The sequence below is a fragment of the Acomys russatus genome, chromosome 29, assembly GCF_903995435.1.
Source record: "Acomys russatus chromosome 29, mAcoRus1.1, whole genome shotgun sequence".
Classification (NCBI taxonomy): domain Eukaryota; kingdom Metazoa; phylum Chordata; class Mammalia; order Rodentia; family Muridae; genus Acomys; species Acomys russatus.
In genome coordinates, this window is record NC_067165.1 from 17,176,113 (window position 1) to 17,196,143 (window position 20,031).

The window sequence follows — 20,031 nt, forward strand, 5'->3', positions numbered from 1 at the left end:
AGTGTTCACCCAAGTAACACCAGTTTTTCCAAGCACAGGGAAAGTCCACAAAGGCAGGGTTCTACTGCAGCCCCTACTTTTAGAACAGGGCCTGGCAAAAAGGAGGGCGCACTCAGTACCGAGTCCAATAAGCAACGGGTCAGCCCTTGGAGTCCTAGTGCATAAACAGCTTTTAGCATGTGCTCCACCTGATTTGATGGAGGCAGGATAGCGAGCCCCGCCCCCGCCCTCCACTTAGGAACGTTCAGCTGGTGATTCGGGGTATGTGCCACGTATCCACAGCTGCATTGCATTCTCCTCCTCAGCCTTTCTTTTTCTTTTCTTTCTCTCTTTTATTTTGTTTTGGGTTTTTTTTTGTTTTTGTTTTGTTTTGCACAGGGTTTTTCTACAGCTGCCTTGAGCTCACTGTGTAGACCAGGCTAGCCCAAACTCAGAGTGCTGGGACTAAGCACATGGGAGCCAACCATGCCAAGCAAGATTTACTCTTTTATAAAGCAGCGATCAGAACCCAGAAGATTTTCCAAATGTAAAATTGTTTTCTGACTTCAGTGTTTCCGGTATTTTGACTGCTCTCAAAATTAAATTCAAATGCTCAAGACACCAGGTGTCCATGGTCCTTGACACTCCCTAGCCTCACCTACCCAACTTTCTGGTTCCTTCCACTCTGAAGCACAAGGTTTTCTAACCTTCAAATACACCAAGCATTTTGTAGTTCAGCTGCTCTTCTCCCCACACTATCTCATGCCAAGCTCTTTAATATCTGGCTCCTTCCTGACTTAAGTCAAATGTCAGCTAATGTTTCAGAACATTCCATCCTGATCTTCCGTGATCACATCAGTCAGTCCTCTTTTTTTTTTTTTTTTTTTTTTTTTTTTTTTTTTTACTGTGTTCTGATCACAATCTAAAATTTTGTTGTGGTTGTGGTTGCGGTCATCGTTGTTGTTAAGAAATTTTCTTGACACAAAGTCATTACCTAAGACCTGGCTGGCCTTGACCTAGCTATGCCAGCCTTAAACTCACAGATCTGCCTGCCACTGCCTCCTGAGTGCTGGGATTAAAAGGGTGTGCCACCATACCCAACTAAAGATGGATTTTTGTTAATCTGTGTGGATGTGTCCATGTGAGTGAAGGCTACATGTGTGTATGTCCCTGAAGAGTCCAGAAGAGGGAAGGAAATTCCATGGGTGCTGGGACCAAACTGTGTCCTCTGGAAGAGCAGCAATACTCCTAACTGCTGAGCCATCTCTCTAGGCCTCTAAAATTGCTTATTTTCTTTTTAATTAATTAGTTTATTTGTTTGTTAATGTTTATCATGAGGGACATGTATAAGGACACATATTGGAGGTCAAAGGACAACTGTGGCAATCAGGTCTTTCTACCATGTGGGTCCTGCGGTCAAACTCAGGCCACGCTTGGTAGCAAGGGCCATTACCCACTTAGCCATCTTGCAGGATTTACATTCCAAGCTTTTGTTTGTTGGAGAGAGGGTTTCTCTGTGTAGCCCTGGCTGTCCTGGAACTCCCTCTGTATATAGAACTGGCCTCAAACTCAGAGATCTGCCTGTCTCTGCCTCCCAAGTGCTGGCATTAAAGGTGTGCCACCATCCCCAACAAGTTTTGAGATTCTTTTCATTACATTTTGTCTATTCATCATGAGTCTCCACCAAAAGTCCAAGCTCTGTGTTGTCCACCAATGTCCTTAGAGCCTAGCAGGTATATGGCATCATATGACAGAATCACTGTAAATATGAACAATCACTTAGCTGGACCTTTTTTTTTTTAAACAATGTGGAGGTCTTGTTCTCATCTCCCAGTAGGTGGCGCTAAAAGCACACCTGGTCCTCTGCAGTGGTGGGCATTGAGGGGCGAAATGTCCACAGTGTAAAGGGTCAGGACCTGGCAAAGACAGGTGGGTGCAGTGATACAAGATCTGGATCCAGACTGGTGGAAGTCGGGTGGCACTTCTTCCAATGGATGGGAAAGTGCGAGGGAGGGGAAGTGTGAGGGATCCAGAAGGGGCCTGGGACAGCCAATGACCTCGGCAAAACAAAAACAAACAAACAAACAAACAAATTTGGAGAAATATCTAGACAAGAGCAAGTTGGAGAGTGGGTAGGAAGCAGGTCTGGCCTTAACCTATACTTTTTCTGGTCAGCTCTCATTCATTCACTTCCTCCTGTCCAACACACCCTGCCATTCTTAGTCACAGGCTATGTGTAAGAGACCACAATAGGGAGGGAAGACTCTAGAACAGGCCTAAGGAGCATAGGGGCCAGAGCTACCTCACAGGCTTCCGTGAGCACCATTGGGTATTTCTGATACAAGAGCATCTTCCAGGATCAAGAGGTGGGCTTTTTAAAAAAGGGGGGAGGGGGGTTGCAGGGCATACAGATCCCTAGAGAAGGGGCACGAACTTCAACTGCACAAAGGCCCAGATGAGAAGAGGCCTGAGAAATCAATGTAGCCATAGAAAGGGACAAACTTACAAGTCTAATTTTTGTTTCAGCAGTGCTGGGGATTGAACACAGAAGAACCTCATCTGTGGCAGGCAAGCACTCCACTATTCAACTATAGGTGCAGCCATAATAACAGTAATAATAATAATAGCAGCAGCTATTCTTATTATTTTAAACATAAGCCTTAGGCTATGGGTGTGGCTCAGTGGCAGAGCATTTGCTTAGCTTGAGGAAAGTCCTGGATTTGATCCCTAGGGCTGCCAAAAAATAAATAAATAAATAAATAAATAAATAAAAATAAAAATAAAAAAGATAGAAATCAATGACAAGCCTTCGTAGCTTCCCATTAGAAGTGAGGAAAGGAAAAACAGGAGTGGACCTTTGCAAACATTATCAAAATCCCTGAACCGGAAAGAGAGGGTAAAAAGAAAATCTCTGAGTACTCCAGTTACAGGGGCCAGTCTAGGTGGGAGCTATCTTGTCATACAGCCTGTGACTGAAGATGGCAGTTATAAAGGCCATGGGACTTGCCTGGCATGATTAAACTGGTGATTAAAAGCACAGGACCTACAGCCAAACAGTCTGGACTTAAATCAACCCACCCGCTTACTAATGACCTTTGTCTAAAGTCACTTAACTTCCCCATGCCTTGGTTTCCTTATCTGTAAAGCCAGACTAATAGCAGGACCTTCCTTGTAGGGAACTCATGACTAGATGAATTAGTATTTCTGAACACGCATAACAGTGCCGGCTAAAAGCACCTTTATGAAGTTTACCAAAAGAAGTTTATCCATAACAATGGAGCCCAAATTCAAGAGCAAAGCAGTCCCTAGTAGTCCAAGCACTGCTCTCAGGGGGCTCATTTGTCTAAGCACAAACCAAGGGGCTTAGATTAGTCTCTCCTGATTGCTGCCAGTTTCATTTCCCTGTGGTTGTAGAGCCTGACTTGGGTGGGGTGTGTGCAACCCAGTGGTGTAGTAGGTGAGCATTATGAACGTGTAAGAGCCGACTATTAAGTTCTCGGCAACTTACAAGATGGCACAAGTAACTTGAATTGGTTATGGGGGCCATGCTTACACTGAAGGACTGAAGGAATGAGACAACGGGACCTTCTACCAGAGTTGAGGCGTGACACTGCCTGACCCTACTCCTAGACAGATACAGTCTCTGCCCTGAACATTACTGACAACAGTTGTGAGGGAAGAATGATAGGTCTCCAAGGACACTACAGCCCGCCCCCCCCCCCAACCAGTACAGCTAGCCCCACGGACTCAGATACACACACAGTGCCTGGCAGGACACCTGTGGCCTGCTGCTGCTTCCTTAGCTCTTCTCTCATGGAGAGCAGTGGTTAAAGTGCTAACAGTCTCACAAGATGACGGAGCTTTGGGCACCTGGAGAGATGGCTCAGTGGTTAAGAGCACTGACTGCTCTTCCAGAGGTCGTGAGTTCAATTCCCAGCAACCACATGGTGGCTCACAACCATCTATAATGTGATCTGATATATACTGTATACAGAATAAATAAATCTTAAAAAAAAAAAAAAAAAAAAAAAAAAAGAGTTGGTCTCACTTTAAAAAAAAAAAAAAAAGATGATGGAGCTTCATTTGCATCATTCTTGGCCACGTGACTCTAGCCACATCCTTTATAACCCTAGCTTGATGGAATTTTTGGGTTTGGTTTTGTGTGTGTGTGTGTGTGTGTGTGTGGTGTGTTTTGTGTGTGTGTGTGTGTTTTTTTTTTTTTTTTCCCTATATATAGCCTTGGCTGTCCTGGAACTCACTCTGTAGACCAGGTTGGCCTTAGACTCAGACATCCACCTTCCTCCGCCTCCTAAGCGCTGAGATTAAACCGTGTGCTGCCACTGGGCACCTGGCTCCTAGCTTGGGTTTTCATTTTTTTATCTTTTAAGACAGGGACAGTCCTGTCATGACTCAGGGGTTCTGCATGTTCAGTGAGAACACCATGGATGTGTGCCAAGCCAGCATAAGGCACTTGGTGCAGAGTAAATATCAGCCAAGGCTATTAATGTACTCTCAGACACACTGTTCCCCTCACTGGCACCTGTGGCTTTGTGTAACCATTGACTGTATGGATCTCAGCAAAGGGCTCCATGGACGGCCGAGAACACAGACAGAAGCAAGCAGCTTTGTTTTTCAGTTTTTATGAAAATTAATAACATTAATAGCTTACAGACATATACACACTATGTACACAGTCATTAAGTTATTAATTAGTCTCTGTATAAAACGTTTCTACATTAGTGTTCCGAGCTAGGCTCGGTCAGTCCTTGGCATATTCACAGTAGCAGTCCTAGGGCTTGGCCCTGTGGGCAGGCAGTGAGAAGGCTACAGTACGGCCAGCCCTGCAGTGAGCCACAGATGTCCTGGGCCCCGCTCACCCTCCACTCCAGTCCTTGGTCCCTGTCTCGACACAGGAAGAACAGCTGCTCAGTGCAAGGGCAAAAAGATCCCGTGCCTAATGCTACCTGGTGGCCCCAGGTCTCCTTTGTGTGGTCGCTTCGGGCAATATGGCAGGTCCTAGAGAATGCTGGCCAGCTCTGTGGAGTCCGTGTCAGAGCAACCTGAGCTGCTGGCTTCGTCTCTGCAAGAGTAAGAAGAGACAGGTTGCAAGGACGAAGCATCTTTGCCTTCCTCTGCTGCCACCTGCCTTAGGGGATCTTGGCCCTGAAGTCCAAGCCAGCTCTTAGTCTTGTCTAAAACCACAGGACAGTTTACTCATGCCCACTGTCTGCCCAGAAACTGCTGGTTTGCTGCTTCCACTGAATAAAGAGCATCGCCAACCTCAGAGAGCCACCGACTCTGACTGGCTGACATGGCGTCATGAGTCACTCCACCCTGCCCTAGCTATCATCTGGCCACGCAAGAGGACCTGTGTGCCAGGAGGGCATCGGAATACAGGTTACAGCTAGAACACAGGGCAGGGTTCAAAGCTTTTCTTCCACGTTTCCTGGCTAAACTTCAGTTTTCTTCATCTGCAGCTTAGGAACCAGAAGGATCTTGCCCTGGGGGGTGGCTGTCGTGCCAGCACTTAGGAGGCAGAGTCAAGTCAGTTGTGTTGGCATCAAACAGCTAGTTTGATACCAGTCTGAGCTAAATGAGACCCAGCCTTGCCGGGCATGGTGGTGGCACACGTTTTTAATCCCAGCACTTGGGAGGCAGAGACAGGTGGATCGCTGTGAGTTGGAGGCCAGCCTGGTCTACAGACTGAGTCCTGAGTCCAGGACAGCCAAGGCTACTCAGAAAAACCCTGTGTTGAAAACCGAAAACCAAACCAAAACAAAACAGAGACCCTGCCTCAAAAAAACCCAAAAACAACAAAACATCTCAGCTGCCTAGAAGTGGGTTATTAAAGGACTAGGGGGATCCTGGAAACATACTTCTAAACACAGACTTCTTCAGGACAGGAAGTCTGGGTTTTGCTTTTAGAGACAGGGTCTCTCTACATAGCCTTGGCTGTCTAGGAACTCACTTTGTAAAACAAGCTGGCCTCAAACTCACAAAGATCCACTTGCCTCTGCCTCCTGGAGTACTGAAATTAAAGGTATGTACCCATACCATGCCCAGCCATTATTTTTCCCTACCACAATGCTGGCACTCTGAAAGTGTTTGTTGCCCAGAGCAGTGGTGGGGCGCTCCCTTTTTTTTTTTTAAATCCCAGCACTCAGGAAGCAAAGGCAGGCAGATCTCTGAGTTCTAGGCCAGAGAGTTCCAAGACAGACAGGGCTAAGCGCAGAGAAACTCCAGGGGAAAAACAAACAAACAAACAAACAAAAAAAAACCAAGTGTTTGTTGCCTGTTGAGTAAATACATACACAGACAAAGACAGTCACTGTGGTTCCTAGTATGTAGCTAAGAACTGTGGTAAATCTGTCCACCGGCAGCACAGGCTGAGGGCTTAGACTGGCTGACCCCCAGCCCCAGCTCTCACCGTAGAGCCTGCAGAGCTTTCTTATTCTGCCGCCGCTTCTCCTCGTCAATGGGATACAGCTTGAAGAGCAGCAGGCCCAGCAGGATGAGGAGGATAGGAACCATGGTCACCAGCATCTTCAGTGTAAACTTGACCTGTTCTGGCTGGGAGCATCCCTGTGACTGGTACTCAGCAAAGCTGTGGAACCCGGTAGGCAAGGAGTGGTGAGGATGGAACGCCTGCACCCTATCCCTGTCCCCCAGCCTTGCCCAAGACTCACAGGCCACTCACTCAAGACTGAGGGTAGACACACCCAGTGAAACTCCAGAAGCAAACTTGGTGAAGAAGACATAGAAGGAAAAGAAGATGGGCTCCGTGCCAGGGGAGTGAGGGTGCTTCAGGTGGAAGTCATCGATGACATCAGGCAGCATGGACCTAGGCAGAGTGGGGTGGTGGCAGCCGGGAGTTACTACCCTCATCTAGCTACCAGCCCATATGGTACCCGTGTCATGGAGCTTAAAGTGAAAAGAGAGCTGTATATGTGATTAAGAACGGGCCCCATCTACCAATATGTGTCCCACTTGAGACAGTCTGTTTGGCAAATAGAGGGCAGGTTGTGTGTTGCACGGTTCGCAACCCTATAACTGTCTCCGGCACACCCACCTCATCCCCAGACCAATAGAGAGGCAGGAGGAGAAGGCACCAAAGTGCTATCCCCAGGTGGAGCACGTTGCCTGGGGGACATCCTTGGCGAGCCTTTATGTACCTACCAGGGTAGTAAGAAGGCAGCTGCGACACTGACACCAGCCGCTATGGCCACCACGTAAGTGACGATTAGATTACTCTTCATGAGGGCCACCAAGATGAGAAAAGGAACCGCTGACTAGGACAGAGAGTACAGGGAAGATGGGTCACCTAGGAGGCTCCCATCTGTGACACCTCACACACCCCAACTCAATCCCTTGATCCGCACTCACTGAGATCCCAACATATACAGCTGTCTTCTTGCCAAACCGGGTTAGGAACCACTGCCAGATGGGGATGGTGAATGTGGCTGAGAGCTGTGAGCAACAAAACAGGTGAGGGAGGTGAGTTACTGCTGCAGAGAGACCACCCTGCCCTTTGCAGGCCCCAAAAGGTGCTTCCCAGGGCAGCCTCTGGTGGGTGGGGAAGTTGATAGGCATGCCTGATGGCTTCCCAGGGGAGCTAAGAGCGAGCAGTTCAATCCCAACGCAAAGCTACACAAAGCTGTTGGCACTCTTGTTTACGAAGGCATTGTGCTTTCAAACCAGCTAGCCTCAGATCCTCTCCTAACCCTCCTCCAGGCAACTGTAGTGAGGTCCAGGGAAACCTCCCTCATCCCTTCACCACTAGGGAGTGGCCTGAAAGCATCCTCCGATTGTTCAAAGGACCATACAGACACATACTCTTAAGCCAGCTAACCTTATGCCCTATACTCACCATGATGGCCAGGAGGAGGTTCTGGAACTCATTCCGGAAGCCCAAGGTATAGGTGCAGAACAAAGCGAAGTTGCCCTCCACCAGCTGCGCGGAGAAGGAGGGGGTTGGAGCAGGACAAGAAAATGAAAGGAAAGTGGGGGGTGACTCAGGGATGCCAGAGACCTGTGCTTGTCACACTCCCTCCGGCCTGCCCCTCAGCTTCGCTGCAGTCCCAAATCTTCTCCACACACACACCGGCACCCCTATTAGACCTACTCTCAGGATGAGCTTCTCAGGGCCCCACTCACCATGAAAGCCAGGGAGGTAAACAGGAAGCCCGCAATAAGCTTGACATAGGGGCCGTGACTCATGACCAGGCGGAGGCCCTGAAAGAAGGGCATCAACTCTGCCTGCTGGGCCTCGTAGGGTTCTAGGGATCAGATAACGATAGTGATTAGGATAACGAGGAAAATGAGGAAGGGGCAGAAGTCCCTCCCAAAGCCTGGGGACCCGGCAGAAGGGGAGTCCTGCTCCCCCAGGCCACGGGTCGAACCCTTCTTAGTAGGCTTCTCCTCACCTCTCTGCTCCCGCACGCCTAGAACCAGGATGACGGCGCAGATGACGTAGATGGAGGCGATGATTCCTGCTGCCAGCAGGTACGCGTTTTGCTATGACATACAGAGACAGGGTCAGTCTGACCTCATCCCAGCAGCCCCACTCCACGATCTCAGGCCAGGCCCTTCTCCCCATGGGGGCCTCACTGTCTCCGTCTGTGAACCAGGAAGGTGGTCATCCTGGCACTGCTGCCCGTTTCCCAAAGCTGGGCCAAGTCCAGGCGCACAAAACGTTACACGCCCAGACTGTGTAGTGTGTGAGCCCACAGCCCAAGTCTTCTGGCATCTCTGTCATCCACTGGGACCCTGGGCAAGTCACTAGGCCTCCCCTTTGCTTGTCTATAAAGTGGGCATCCGTACATACTCCTATTTGCGTTTACTAAATGCCCACTAATTAATAAGCACTAGCTACTCTTACTATTTTGGGGGTAACCGCAAAGCACCCATTCGTTCTCCCCCCCAAAGTCCTTGCACTACCAAGGGCCTCACCGTTTCTTTGAGGGAGGCAGTGCTCTGTGTGCGATTGACAACTTCTGAGGTCACTGCGGAGCCATTCTGGTCCTGGAGACAAGGTGCTTTGGCTTGGCCCACAATTTGTCCTTGGATCGCTGTGCCTATCACTGTGCCCAGCACCTCCACAGTCATCCCTGGGCAGGGAAAAGGTCTTTCTTTTTGGATGGGCCTCATGGCCCCCGGAGGCCCAGGGAGGAAGGTCGCATGGCTGGGAGCCACTCTTAGCTCCAGGTAAGTTGGGCTAGAGGGCAAGGCAGATGACATTTCAGGCTACATTCATGGCCTTTCGCTGTGTGGCCTTAAGGTTAGTCTCTGTACTTTTCTGGGACTTAAACTTGAGTGATAAAGGAAGTGGTTTTTTTTTTTTTTCAAGACAGGGTTTCTCTGTGTAGCATTGGCTGTCCTAGACTCGCTTTTGTAGTCCAGGCTAGCCTCGAACTCACAGTGATCTGCCTGTCTCTGCCTCCCAAGTGCTGGGATTAAAGGCGTGTGCCACCACGCCCAGCTCAGAAGTGGGTTATTTTTAACATGCTTTCATGGGTTGGGGATATAGGTCAATGGTTAAGTGACTGCTTGGCAGACACAGGGTTCTGGGTTGAATCCCTAGCAACATAGAGAAAGGGGACGGAGGGAAGAGGGCTCACACACGCCTGTGCGCGCGCACACACACACACACCACACTCACACATGCATTTACAAAGAGTTGGACCCACAAAGCAGGTTGTGTGGGAGGGGACCAGGAGCAGAGAGGTCCAGGGACCCCTAGGCAGGGCCAGGCTGAGGACGGAGGGACTTACTATAGGCAGTGGCCGAGTCCCGCTCACTCTGCTCCGTGCTGATGAACATGGTGAGTGCTGAGTAGGGAACGTGGAAACACTGTTGTGGAAGAGATGCTCTGGCCTGGTTAGATGGAGAGGTCATGCAGAGGCCCCTGGGCCCCACCCTTAACCCTGCCCCTCACTGAGCTACCGCTACCGAGGGGAGGGGCCCACACTCACCGTGACCAGTGTCTCAAAGAGACAGTAGAAGAGCAGGTACCAAAGGAATCCGTGCGACCTTTCCATCCCCTGTGGGAAGTCAGGCACGAACCAGATGAGGAAGTATGCAATGATGGCCAGGGGAGTGGAGAAGACGATCCTGAGGAGGAGAAGAGGGTCTGCTGAGTGGAAGCTGGAAAATTCCAAGAGCCCAAATCTGCTCCACAGGTGTCCATCAACAGAGAAGGAAGTCTGAATCCTCCCAACCCAGAGCCTCAGGGGAAGAGACCTGGACCAAAATCTCCAGCAAGGAGCTTGAAGGGGTCAGAGAGCAGGGAGCATGAGGTCAGACTAGAGTCTCAGGCATGTTTTTTCTGGAACAAGAGTCACAGGGAGGGGGGCGGAGGGGTGGTCCTAGTGAAGGGGGCGGTCCCAGCACTGCTCGCTACCCTCCTGTGCATCTTCTGTATACACACACACAAGGAAGCTGGAAAGGTGGGAGAGGCCATCTTCAGGTGAAGGAGACAGGGGCTCAGTCACAGATAAGGAGGGGGGGCACAAATATCTGGCCCACACGTGGGTCCAAACTATCATGAGTGGTTATTCCTCAGCGTGGGTCAACTTCACTGCGTTAACATAGGAAGTGGAGTGCAAAGGTTAAAAGGAAGGTCTCCGGCCAGAAAGATGCCTCAGCAGGTAAAGCTGCCAGGTCTGACAGCCTGAGGGTTCTCTCTGCAGCATGCATCAACTCCCACAAGTAGTCCTCTGGCCTCCATATGTTGTGCTGTGACATCGCATGCACGTGCATACATACACCCGCGTGCACCATAAATATTAAAAGCAGGGAGACCTTGACTTACACTTTTGGGATCCAATTCTGAATCTGGCACTAACTATAAAAACTTAGTCTTGGGCAAGTTATTTAACTTCTCTGAGACTCATTTCTTCATGTATAAAAAATATTATGAAAATAAGAACTAGCACACTGCTTACATTCAACATTTACCCAAATATCTATGAGGCGCAATTATGTGCTAGGACCGATTCAGACAGCTGAAGGTGTATCAGTGAAGAAAAAGACACCACTGATCTTGTAGATCTCACATTCTAGTCAGTAAACAACAAAAATTACATGTTATTCAGCCCTAAAAATAAAAAATCTTGACACGCTACAACACAGAACCCTAAGGAATGGCCAAGTGAAATACGATATGTCCGTAAAAGACAGATATTGTACAGGTCAACATATAAAGGTTCAACAAATCCACGGTTTCATACTTGATTCTGCAAGAGCACTTACTAAGCCTGATGCCCTGAGTTCAAATTCATAGAACCCATTTAGCAGAAAGAATCAACTCCTGGAAGTTGTCCCCTAACCTACACACACACCACGGTATATCCTCCCTGAACACTTGTCCTGCCCTGCCCCCCCAAAAAATGGTGGCTGACAAGGGGAAGGAGGAGTAGGGATTGATTATCTTTTTTTTGATGAACTCAAAGTTTGGTTGGAAAAGATAAAAAATTATTGGGATGAGCTGGTGGTGCCACATGCCTTTAATTTCAGGCAGAGCCAGGTGGATCTCTGAGTTCAAGACTGGCCTAGTTTACAGAGTAAGTTCCAAAACAGCCAGGGCTACACAGAGAAAGCCTGTCTTTAAAAAAGAGCAACAACAGCCAGGCATGGTGGAGCACGCCTTTAGGAGGCAGAGACAGGCAGATCTCTGTAAGTTCGAGGCCACTCTGGTCTACAACGCAAGTCCAGGACAGCCAGGGCTATTACACAGAGAAACTCTGTCTTGAAAAGTCAAATACAAACAAACAAACAAACAAACACAGCAACAACAAAAAGTACTGGGATGAAAGGTAGTGATGGTCGCACACGGATGTGAATATGCTTAGTGCGTGACTTTAATCCCAGCACTCGGGAGGCAGAGGCAGGCAGATCTCTGAGTTTGAGGCCAGCCTGGTCTACAAATTGAGTCCAGGACAGGCAAAGCTTCACAGAGAAACCCTGTCTGGAAAAACAAAACAAAACAAAAACAAACAAATAAAAAAGGTTACAATGAGCTGGGGTAGTGGGTACATGGCTATAACCCCACATTTGAGAGACAGAGGCAAAAAGATCTGGCTTCAAAATCAACCTGTGCTACATAGTGAAATCTGTGTTTTAACAAATGAGGGCCACAGGGGCTGGAGGGATGGCTCAGCAGTTAACAACACCTGTTCTTACATAAGACCCAGGTCCAATTCTGAGTAACTACATGGCAGCTCACAGCCATTCATAACCGCAGTTTCAAGAGATCCAACACTCTCTTCTGACCCTCCTCAGGCACCAGGCACAGACATACATGCAAGCAAAACACTTACACACTATATTGTATACTGTGGTTTGGTGTGTTTTCTGTTTTGTTTTGTTTTTTGCTTTTGAGACAGGATCTGTCTGTGTAGGCCTGGCTTTCCTGGAACTTTCTATATAGACCAGGCTGGCTTCAAACTCAGGAATCCCTGTGCCCCTGCTCTCAGCCGCAAGTGGACTTCTGTGAGTTTGAGGCCAACCTGGTCTACATAGCAAATTGCAGGGGAGCCAGGGCTACATAGTAAAACCCTGTCTCAATAACAAAACAAAAGTTGAGTTTGGAGGTATTGGTACATGACTACCATCTGTGTGCTTGGTGTCTGGGGGCGGAGGGGAGGGGGTGTGGAGAATCAGGAGTTGGGGGCCACATGGGCTATATGAAACCTTATCTGAGTTTGAGTTCTACCACACATAAATACATAAATAAGCCAGGCGGTGGTGGCGCACGCCTTTAATCCCAGCACTTGGGAGGCAGAGGCAGGCGGATTGCTGTAAGTTCGAGGCCAGCCTGGTCTACAAAGTGAATCTAGGACAGCCAAGGCTACACAGAGAAACCCTGTCTTGAAAAACCAAAACAAATTAAAAATATAAAAATAAATAAATAAGGTCAATGATATTTTGTGTGTGTGTGTGTGTGTGTGTGTGTGTGTGTGTGTGTGTGTGTGTATGTGTGTGTGTGTATGTCTGTGTGTGTCTGTTAGGACTAACACTGACCAACCCTGATACACACACACACACATATATAAATATATACACATACATACACACTAAAAAGTGACAAGTGCTATGGAGAAAAGAACGCAGTCTCAAGATAAGTAGACATGAGACTGGAGTGCAGTTCACCACTGGCTGAGAGGACATTAACTGAGAAGGCGTGGATGAGGTAAGGAAGTCAGCATTACAGATCTCTGAGCCAAGAGTGGGCCCAGGCAGGGGAACAGCCAGTACAAAGGTCCTCAGGCAGGCGCATGGAACAGCGGGACCCGTGGGCTGCAGTACAGTGAGCAAGGGAGATGGAATTAAGAGATAACATGACGGGAAAACGGGCCACCTCACAGGCAAGTGTGTAAGGACTTCCAACTTTGTGGGTTGAAGTAGGCTTGAGTTTTAAATAAATTGACAGAAAAGTGTTGAGCAGTACTTGGGGACATTTAAGTGTTTGCTGTGAGCATATCAGGAGGGCTCAACAGAAGTGGCCTTCGGGAAACACTACAGGCCCAAGTAGACAATGCCTGGTAATCAACCACCCTCCGGTCCAGCCCGGAGATGCAGCTCAAACTGTGTGACCCTGCTGACAGGGTCTCCCAGGTGGCCTTAGGAATTCCTGGGAAAGGAGCTGTCAGTATCTTTGTGGTTTGTAGGAGGGGCTTGGAGTAGGAACTGTCCTGAGGCATGGAAGGGCGTGTGTGTGTGTGTGTGTGTGTGTGTGTGTGTGTGTGTGTGTGTGTGTGTGTGTGTGTGTTTGTGTGTTTTAGGACTAACACTGACCAACCCTGATCCAGTCTCTTTATGGCCTCTAAGGCCTGAAGAGGTGCAGCCTGGGATGTCATGACCACAATGGCCCCTCAGCTTACCAGCCACCCCACGTGAATTCTGACTCATACCCAGGCACTTGCCACCCAGAAAGCAACCTACGGGGTCCCCAGAAACTTTCCTGGAGTTAACTGTCACACTGACCCAGCAAGAATCCTCAGATCCTCCCTCGCACAAGGAGGCCTTGCCCGCTCTCCTCCTCCTTCCTCCACCCCTCCACGTCTGTCTCCTCCTCAGCCTTCCTCAAACACTGCATCCTCTGAGACAGGCCACTGAACAGAGAACAGGAACCCGATGTGACTGGGAGTAACCCTGTGCCCCAGCGCGCCAGGCAGCGCCTTCCTATTGGATGGGCCCCATGAGGCGATGTGGGAGCAGGGCCCCGCCCTCCACCAGCTGCCAAGAGGCGGGCTCGGGGCCAAGTCTCACAGGCTGGCGCTCAGGACTCCCTGAGCAGCATGCCCAGGTAAAGGAGGCTCTCCTGCCCTCCCCTCCACCCCTTTGGCCGTGAGGCCTGGATCAAAGGCTGCAAAGCTGGGCTTTTGCCAGGGGCTGGCAGGATTGGGGTGGGTGGGGGGCCTCGTGGGAAAGGAAGCCGTGGAGGTGCAGAGGCTGCTGGAACAGCTTTGAAGGCCGGAGACCAGGTATGGGCGCCCCTGGGGCAGGAAGGCGCCCACTTAAGCTTGGATGGGCTGGAGATGAAAGGGGTACACCCCCTCCACCCCCTGAAGCAGGATGTCCTGAAGGGAACCAGAGTCCCGGCTTGGCCTGTCTTGTGTGTCCCCCTCACTGTCTGATCTATGGCAACTACCTTCCCCCAACCTTGCCCCACAGGCTGAAGCTGAGTAGCACTGTGGGAAGAAAAAATAAAATAAAATAAAATAAAAATAGTGCCTTCGCTCAAGACATCAGAATGGGTCTGCAGTTGCATTCTCAGTATTGCCCATACCCATATCCTACCATATGGAATGACACGTTGTGTATCAATTCCTGCCAGGCACTGTTCCTAATGCTTTACATAGTGAAGTCCTCACCATATTTCCATTTTACCTAAGGTTCAGAGATGTTTAGTAACTCGCTCAAGAATGCACAGCTGGAAGTAGTGAAGCTGTCAGTCAAACGCAGGCAACCTCTTCAACTGTCCTGGAGACCTACCTCTGCCACCATAGAAGTGAGGAGTGGGCAAAGTGAGGAGTCCAGTTTCACCAAGGTGAGTGAGTGGACTTTGGGGAGCCCTGAGGCCTGAGCTGAGGAAGGGTCTCTGACTCAGTACTTTGGCCAGGCGGGAAATGAACAAGCTAGGTGTCTCAATGGCCATATCTGGAGCAGCTGAGGCCTCAGCCTTGGCGTCTCAACACCTCTGAGGTTTTGTGTGTGTGTGTGTGTGTGTGTGTGTGTGTGTGTGTGTGTGTGTCCGTCCCTTTCCCCTCAACCTCCAGCCACTGACAAGAGATGGAGGGACCCAGTGGGAAGATCACACCAGAAGCCTGGCCTTCTGCACCTCGAAGGAGCAGCTCTACTTACCAGGGCATGAGGCGGCCCAGGCGGGTCCAGGAGGACTTGCTGATGCAGAAGCCCACCAGAGGGTCAGTGAAGGCATCCCAGGCTCGGCCCACAAAAAGGATAATGGAAGCAGGGAGTGGGTCCACCTGCCGTGGAGGAAAAGCAGAAGACGTTCATCATCCATTCATTCGCCTTTCCCCTCACCGCTGCAGCCAGGCCGCCCAGACCTCACACTGCTCCCACCCCCGAGGTTCAAACATTTTCACTCACTCCTTCTTTTTTCCAGACAGGACTTCTCTGTGTAGCCCTGGCTGTCCTGGAACTCACTCTGTAGACCAGGCTGGCCCTCGAACTCAAAGAGATCCACCTGCCTCTGCTTCCCGAGTGCTGGGATTAAAGGCGTGCAGTGCCACCACCTGGTTTCATGCACTTAATAGTGACAAGAGCAAGGTTTAGCTCAGTAGCGGCAGGCTTGCCTAGAATGGATGAGGTGTTTGGATTTAGTTCGTCCCCCCGCCCCCACACTGTGACAAAAACAGCTGGGTGTGGTGATGCACACCTTTAATCCCAGCATCCTGGAGGCAGAGGCAGGAAGATCTCTGTGAGTGCGAGGCCAGCCTGGTCTAGACAGTGAGTTTCAGGACAGTCAAGACTACGTAGAGAGACCCAGTTTCAAAAGAACAAAATAATAGTAATAGTGATGACAGCATTTCTCTGATAGCTGTCTTACTGGAGTAGGGCTGTGTTCGTAGCTTTGCTGGGTCTTCCTTTTCCTCTGTTGTACCTTCTCATCATACAGAATGAACCTAGAATCATTTCCTTCCTCCTCGCAATTCTGAGCCCCTGGCTACCTGATACAAAGCTAGTGTTTGTTCCCTGGGCCACCCCAGTGAGCCTCAGCTTCCCCATATGTATGAGAGTTATGGGTTATAGTGTGTTTATGAGGTCAAGCTTTATCCTTGATATGGGGAAAAAAGTCTACTATCATTTAAATTATGTGATTGTGTGCTGGGGTTTGTTCTAATGCCTTGGAAGCCAAAGGTATTAGACCCCCAAAGCTGGCATTGTAGGCAGTTGTGGTTGTGAGTGACATAGGTACTCACTACTCATGTCCTCTAAGAAAGCAGTAAACTCCTAAACACCGAACAATCTCTCCAGTGACTCTCCTACCCTGACACCATGTGTGTATGTACGCGCGTGCACGCGCGCGCATGCACATGCATGTAAGGTTCCTCTACTTGCCTGTATCTTCGAAGTGCTGAGATTACAGATGCATGCCGCCATGCCTACTCTATAGATGAGTTTTAACTATCTCTTAACTTCACAAACACTTTAGCTTCTTTTTTTTTTTTTTTTTTTTTTTTTAAAACTGTGTAGCCCAGGCTGGCCTCGAACTCGTGATCCTCCTGCCTCTGCCTCCTTCAGCAAATCCTACCGGCATGTGCCACCACTACCGGCCACTTTAGCTTCTAAATACAGACTTTCTGGCTTCAGCCTCATCCATAAAACCTTGATTTTTTTTTTTTTTTTTTTTTTAAACTTTGTGTTTGAGACAGAGTCTAAGGCTGGTTTTACAATCTCAATCCTTTCTGGAAAGATGGCAGCCTTCCTGCACTGTACTCCCCGCCCCTACACTCACCCCACTTACTCTAACCCCATTTTATACTCAGCTGCAGGTCCCTCTTATTTATAACCCCGTTGGGGCCCAGCCACGGGAACTGTTTGAAAGCTAGCTACTGAATGAGTCTTCTGTCCTTTCTGGGGCTCAGTGTTCCACACCTGCAAGTGGAAACTAATATGCCTCACTTGCCCAGAGATGCTACACAGAAAAAAAGGCAGTGAGGGCACCCCGGAGCCATGGTTACTCAGTCTCCCACTCTCTCATCCAGACAGGGCGAATTCTTTGGATGCCAGGCTGCTGGCCAAGGCTTCTCAAAGTCCACACAGTAGCCCCGCCTCTCCCACACTACCTCTCCCTATCAGAGACCCCCCAAGTACCAGGGCCACTCTAATACATGCCAGCACCTTCAGGTCTCCCTTACCCACCAGCAAGCTGCCACTCCTCAGATGAAGGTGAGATACAGTTCCTCCATCACCCTTGTCAATGGCAACACCCACTAAGCCCTCAGCCAAGCCAGCTGACTGTCTTCCAGCCAGGGACATGGTGTGCCAGTCTCTTCTAAGAAGGGCATCACCAACGGGTCCCATTCTCCCTCACAGCCACTGCCTATTCCTCCAGGCTTTCTATTGCTCCTGCCAGGCAAGGACGAGGTAGTTGCCAGCTGTGGTTCCTTGGGGGCAGATAGACTCCCCTCCTGCACATCTTCGTAAAGCCGTATTTCTCATCCACTGGCACCCTGAGTGGCAGCCAAGGAATGTGTTCTGGCCCTGTTTTACCACTGGGGAAAGCAGTGACCTTATGAAGCGGAGCCTCCCACTTCCCACCTCTGGCTACTGGAGGAGCCTGTGGAGCTCAGGCCACCTACCTTTGCCACATCTAACAGGTAGATCTGCAGGAAGAAGCCTAGAGCACAGCCAGTCAGCTGGTATGGGGCTCCTCCAACTGCATAGCAAAGCTTGTTACAAATGGACAATTGCTGCTTCTTCTTTGGTTCCTTCTGGGAAGAGAAAGAAAGAATGAAAATAGGCCCAGGATTCTGGCCTTCCAACCTAAAACGTGCCAGAGGCCTGGCCGTTTATATCTCCAGCCAACTGGACCAAGAGGAACAACAGATCCACCTTGCCCAGGTCCCACCTTGGGAAATCCCACTTCCCTTACCCCAGAGGAAGTCGCCCTCAAACCCAGACATAATCCTCTAGACTCTGAGGTAACCTATCACCTTCCATCTTTAAAGATGTCCCAGGCCAGGTGTGGTGGCACACACATGCCTTCAATCCCAGGACTTGGGAGGCAGAGCCAGGCAGATCTCTCGAGTTCCTAGGCCAGCCTGGTCTACAGGGCAAGTTCCAGGACAGCTGGGGCTACACAGAGAAACCCTGTCTCAAACAAACAAATACCTTCTCCCAGGCCCTCAGCTGCTGCTCCTTTCTAAGTTACCTTGAGAGAGCATGTCACAGCAGTGGCCCTGTCCCAACCCGACACTAACTGCCACAACCTGAAAATCCTCTTACTGCCAGAGGTTGCCTGAGCCCAGCCCAAGCTCCCTCCCTGATGCCCTGCAGCAGCCAGGATCCACCTGCCTACTGGGTGAAGGCACCAGAGCGCCTGGGGGGGGGGGGTTAGGGAGGGGCGCCCAGCCCAGCCCGCTGCAGCCACAGCTGTTCCTTCCATCTGTCCCAAAGTTCCAGGGCCCCTGTAGGGAGTCTTCAGCTCCGAGCAAACCCTTGAGCGGTCCTGTCCTCAAGCCGCCTGACACACACCCCTTCTAGCTCCTGGGGGACCTTGGAGAGGGGTGAGGAGGGCTCCAGATGCAGGTCTCAGCCTTCTCCGGGTGGAGCACTAGGGGAGGCTGTGGTTGCCCAGGGAAAGTAGAGATTACTCATACTTGGTAACAGCATAATTGCTCACTGGCTCCTTCCAAGATCAGTTAATAAAATTAAAAGGAAAAGTTAAGCACCACCCAATTAGATCTATCGTCAGAGGTCTCTTTCCTGGGGCCGCATGGTTTCCATGAAGTGGTTAAATAGGTTCACAGCGCGAGGGCCGGTCAGAGAGAGAGGCTCCAAGACCAGCGGAGCTCTGAGCGCGTGAACGCTGGGTGACACACAAACGCTTTCGGTACGCGGCTCCTTTAAGAGCAGAGCCCTTGTTCTTATGAATGAACTTGAGTGGCCCTCCTCAGAGTTAAAGCATGAGAGTGGGGGGTGGTGAGAGATGGATAACCAAGGATATTACGATTTCTGGGGGTCTCTACAGATCTAGGGAGAGAAACTAGCGTGGCTCAGCACGGGGGACCCCAGAGCGCCGAGGAAAGCCTCACGCCATGTAGCTTTGCCGGCTTTGCCGGCGCCACGCTAGGCTCAAACCCAGCGTAGGGGTGTGCAAAGTCGGCTTCAGCCTTTCTCCATCAGTCCCCGGTCCCGGAGCACCCCTTTTCCCAAGCCTCTCTGTACCCTGTTACCCCCAAAGTGTCCCAAGACCAGACCTGAACTCCGATGCCTCTATGCCCACCTTCTCGGCCTGCCCACCACCCCTTGCCTTCCTCTGGGACCTTACCTTCACCTGGGCCGGCCGTTCACTGGCTTGGAGGATGCCGGTGGGGAGCAGCCCCGCCGCGGAACCGCTCTCCGCGCCCTCTCCTTTGGCCATGACCCGCGGGCCACGCCGTCTGGCACCCGAACGCCGGGATGCTCCTGTGTTCCGCCTGCCCGCACTCGCCTGGGGCTCCCGTACTAGGCGCAGCCGCAGCCACTGCTACTACGTTCGCCAGCACTTAGCGAACCAGAACTGCGCGAAGAGGAAAACTCCCTTGCACGCCCCCTCCGCGCCTCTTAAAGGTTTGGTCCTGTGCCTCCCAGCCAATCCCTGCGCGCGCTTGCTCAACTCGTCTAGCCGAGCCTCTAAGCTCAGCCACGTTCTCAAAGCCGGCATCCTTCAACGCGGGCTCCTAACCACCTAAGCAAAGCGGAGGAACCCACCTGATTCGCCCCAGGAAACTGAAGCCCAAGGTTGAAAGTGGCCTGCCTAAGGTCCCCCAGAGTGAGTTCTCCCTGAGTTAAGCCGGTGGCCCATGACTTCTGAAACGCCCC

The 20,031-nt window shown here is 50.5% G+C and overlaps 1 protein-coding gene across 3 annotated transcripts; it reads right to left on the reverse strand.

Moving 5' to 3' along the window:
• Positions 1 to 4,464: 4,464 nt before the first annotated feature.
• On the reverse strand, positions 4,465 to 19,741 carry Mfsd2a (MFSD2 lysolipid transporter A, lysophospholipid). Of its 3 annotated transcripts, none has more exons than XM_051171355.1 (14): positions 19,499 to 19,741; positions 17,808 to 17,936; positions 15,343 to 15,467; positions 9,951 to 10,089; positions 9,750 to 9,852; positions 8,929 to 9,086; positions 8,403 to 8,493; positions 8,134 to 8,255; positions 7,847 to 7,930; positions 7,363 to 7,446; positions 7,156 to 7,268; positions 6,677 to 6,820; positions 6,407 to 6,583; positions 4,465 to 5,059 (listed from the first exon to the last, which is right to left on the reverse strand). In XM_051171355.1, exons 1-14 carry the CDS (start codon positions 19,589 to 19,591, stop codon positions 4,996 to 4,998), a joined length of 1,626 nt encoding a protein of 541 aa, XP_051027312.1. In that variant the 5' UTR covers positions 19,592 to 19,741; the 3' UTR covers positions 4,465 to 4,995. The 3 variants fall into 3 exon arrangements, with proteins under 3 accessions (XP_051027312.1, XP_051027311.1, XP_051027313.1); XM_051171354.1 differs by having other exon boundaries at positions 4,468 to 5,059; positions 17,808 to 17,939; positions 19,499 to 19,740; XM_051171356.1 differs by having other exon boundaries at positions 4,475 to 5,059; positions 9,750 to 9,828; positions 17,808 to 17,939; positions 19,499 to 19,740.
• Between the last annotated feature and the right edge of the window lie 290 nt (positions 19,742 to 20,031).

Coding starts and splice junctions, on each gene's coding strand:
- Mfsd2a (XM_051171354.1), bottom strand. CDS start 19,591: ATGGCCAAAGGAGAGGGCGCGGAGAGCGGTTCCGCGGCGGGGCTGCTC. Junction 9,087..9,749: donor GGACTCGGCCACTGCCTATA/GTAAGTCCCTCC, acceptor TTCCCTGCCCAG/GGATGACTGTGGAGGTGCTG. Junction 7,269..7,362: donor CTGTATATGTTGGGATCTCA/GTGAGTGCGGAT, acceptor TCTCTGTCCTAG/TCAGCGGTTCCTTTTCTCAT.